The sequence below is a fragment of the Stylophora pistillata genome, chromosome 11, assembly GCF_964205215.1.
Source record: "Stylophora pistillata chromosome 11, jaStyPist1.2, whole genome shotgun sequence".
Taxonomy (NCBI): Eukaryota; Metazoa; Cnidaria; class Anthozoa; order Scleractinia; family Pocilloporidae; genus Stylophora; species Stylophora pistillata.
The window spans coordinates 16,954,952-16,957,128 of NC_142529.1; the positions used below are offsets into that span (position 1 = coordinate 16,954,952).

At 37.3% G+C, this 2,177-nt stretch overlaps 1 protein-coding gene across 1 annotated transcript; it reads right to left on the minus strand.

Moving 5' to 3' along the window:
• Nucleotides 1–388: 388 nt before the first annotated feature.
• LOC148720338 (neuropeptide Y receptor type 2-like) lies at nucleotides 389–1,375 on the minus strand. The gene has a single exon (XM_088737609.1). The coding sequence runs from the start codon at nucleotides 1,373–1,375 to the stop codon at nucleotides 389–391; it is 987 nt and encodes a 328-aa protein (XP_088593735.1).
• Nucleotides 1,376–2,177: the final 802 nt, after the last annotated feature.

A 2,177-nucleotide genomic window follows, 5' to 3' on the forward strand; every position in this document is an offset into this window, starting at 1 on the left:
AAATATTTTGTCGGCTATTACGAATATATTAAGCAGAAAAAATATTAACCTACGTCAAAAGAGAGCATAAATGCTTCTTTAGTATAATACAATCAAAAATGACCTGAACAGAGCTGTGACTTATGACTCGTGATGCAAATATTTCACAATTTCACAATGCAGTGCATAGATGGCCCTTTACTCTTACTGAACAAAAAATGATTCAATAAGGAGTATTTGCTCCTATAATTAATTTCTAAAAATTAGCTGAGACTTTTGCTTAAAATTTTATAAAAATCTTATTTATCGAGTAAAGACTTGCACAAATTATGTGTACTTAATTTGTGGGAAGGCCGGAAGGGAAAATATTTGGCTCGACACGAAATTATTTGTTAATCATGGCGGAAAGTCAAAGGGTATGTATTACTGCAGCACCAGCTCTGGCATGATTCTGTTCTGCATTATGGTAGCCATAACACCAACATTCTAGTGCCTTTTTGAAAGCTTCTTTAAACTGCGGATTCATGATCCCATAGATGATTGGATTCACAAAACTACCAGAGAACGTAAAATAAGGGGCTACCTTAAGTGTTACACAAGGAGCGGAAACTCCATAAGTGGCTAAACTAGTGATAATGGATGGAAGACCCCATGTGGTGAAAAAGAAGCAAACCACCGTGAAACAAGTCTTAAGAAGTTTGAAATCGGCGCGATTGAGCCTTGGCGCGCCGACACCGATTTGCGCGACATTTGCGTTAATATTGTTTGTGCTTTCTTTCAATGTTTGGTAAATTCTCCAGTAGGAGTAACTTATCGTACTTGCCATCCCGTTAAAGAACCAAGCAATCATCACGACCAAAGAAAAGTGTCCCTCCTTCCATTTAAAGAAACAGAGTAAGAGATCTGAGTCGAAGTCTATTTTTCCCCATCCGTACAACGCAGGTGTGGCGAATAGGACAGAAACCAGCCAGACGACACCACAGTACATCCAAGCTACTCTCTTACTGGGAAAGAACTTGATATACAAGGCTCGCTTCACGACTTTTATGTATCTGTTCAGGGCAATTAAACCCATACTTAACACTGAGGCCATAGCCGTAACGAGTATTATTGATGCAGAAACTTCACACCATCCCTGACTAAAATTCCACCTTCCCATGTACAAGCTTCCTGTCCAGAACGGCATGTTAAGAGTCGCCGTGGCGATATCAGTCAGTGCAAGGTTTTGAATGAAAATGTTGGTGATGGTTTGCATCTCGGAGTATTTAATTACAACATAAACAACCAGCACATTACCAATTATGGCAGCGAGGCAAACCAGAATGGCGAAGGTTATTCCCAAAGTGATTTCTGCCACCGAGCGGCCAAGAGGATCTGAAAAAGTTGCTTGAGACATCTTTTGTAATTCAACCTGAAGTAAACATGAAAAAATGTAACGAAACGATAATTTGCATTTAAAAAGTTGATATGTGGGGTTATCTGATAAAAAATTTCATTAAATGTAGAATTCAAAGTTCTCAAAATGATAAAACAAAATAAATAGATCAAAATGAAAGAAAAAACACCAAACGAAAAACAAATGACACACAGCAAAAAAAAAAAAACCCGATATCTTTCGTAGAAATAATTAATCATTTTTCATTAGATTAAGACCCCATAGCTTCCAATACAGATCGCTCGGCCTGACTGCCGTCGAGCAATGATAAATAGATATATCCCAAGAAATATATGTTGTTTCTTTTGTTATTGTTATTTTTGAACTGTGACAATTTTTTTAGCAGAGTTAGCCAGCCATCGCTCTCGCTTCTCTCAACGGATTCTTTTAATCGCAGCATTAATAATGTTAGTGGACTTTTTTCGGTCCTCAGTATAACCACATCTAATAAATTAACATTCTTCCCATTATTTAAAAAAAAATACTCACGAGATCTTTCTTTATCTCAGGTTGGAGCTTGGAATTGGTGGAGACCTTTTTCAACTATCCTTGTCTCTAAGTCCACTGACACCACAATCGATAAGCTATTGGAGCGGATAGGAAATTTTTACTAAGATTTTCGTGAGCGAGTCGTGTAAGGGCAATGATTGACTGATCGGATTGCAAGAACACAAGAAAGTAATCATCCTTGAGTTATTTAATCATCTTTTTCAAAATGGGTCATTAGTTTTTTCCTAGTCTGAACAGCCTGTTTAAAAGTTAT

What these genes read in the sequence shown, in the direction of transcription:
- LOC148720338 (XM_088737609.1), bottom strand. Translation starts at nt 1,375, where the DNA reads ATGTCTCAAGCAACTTTTTCAGATCCTCTTGGCCGCTCGGTGGCAGAA.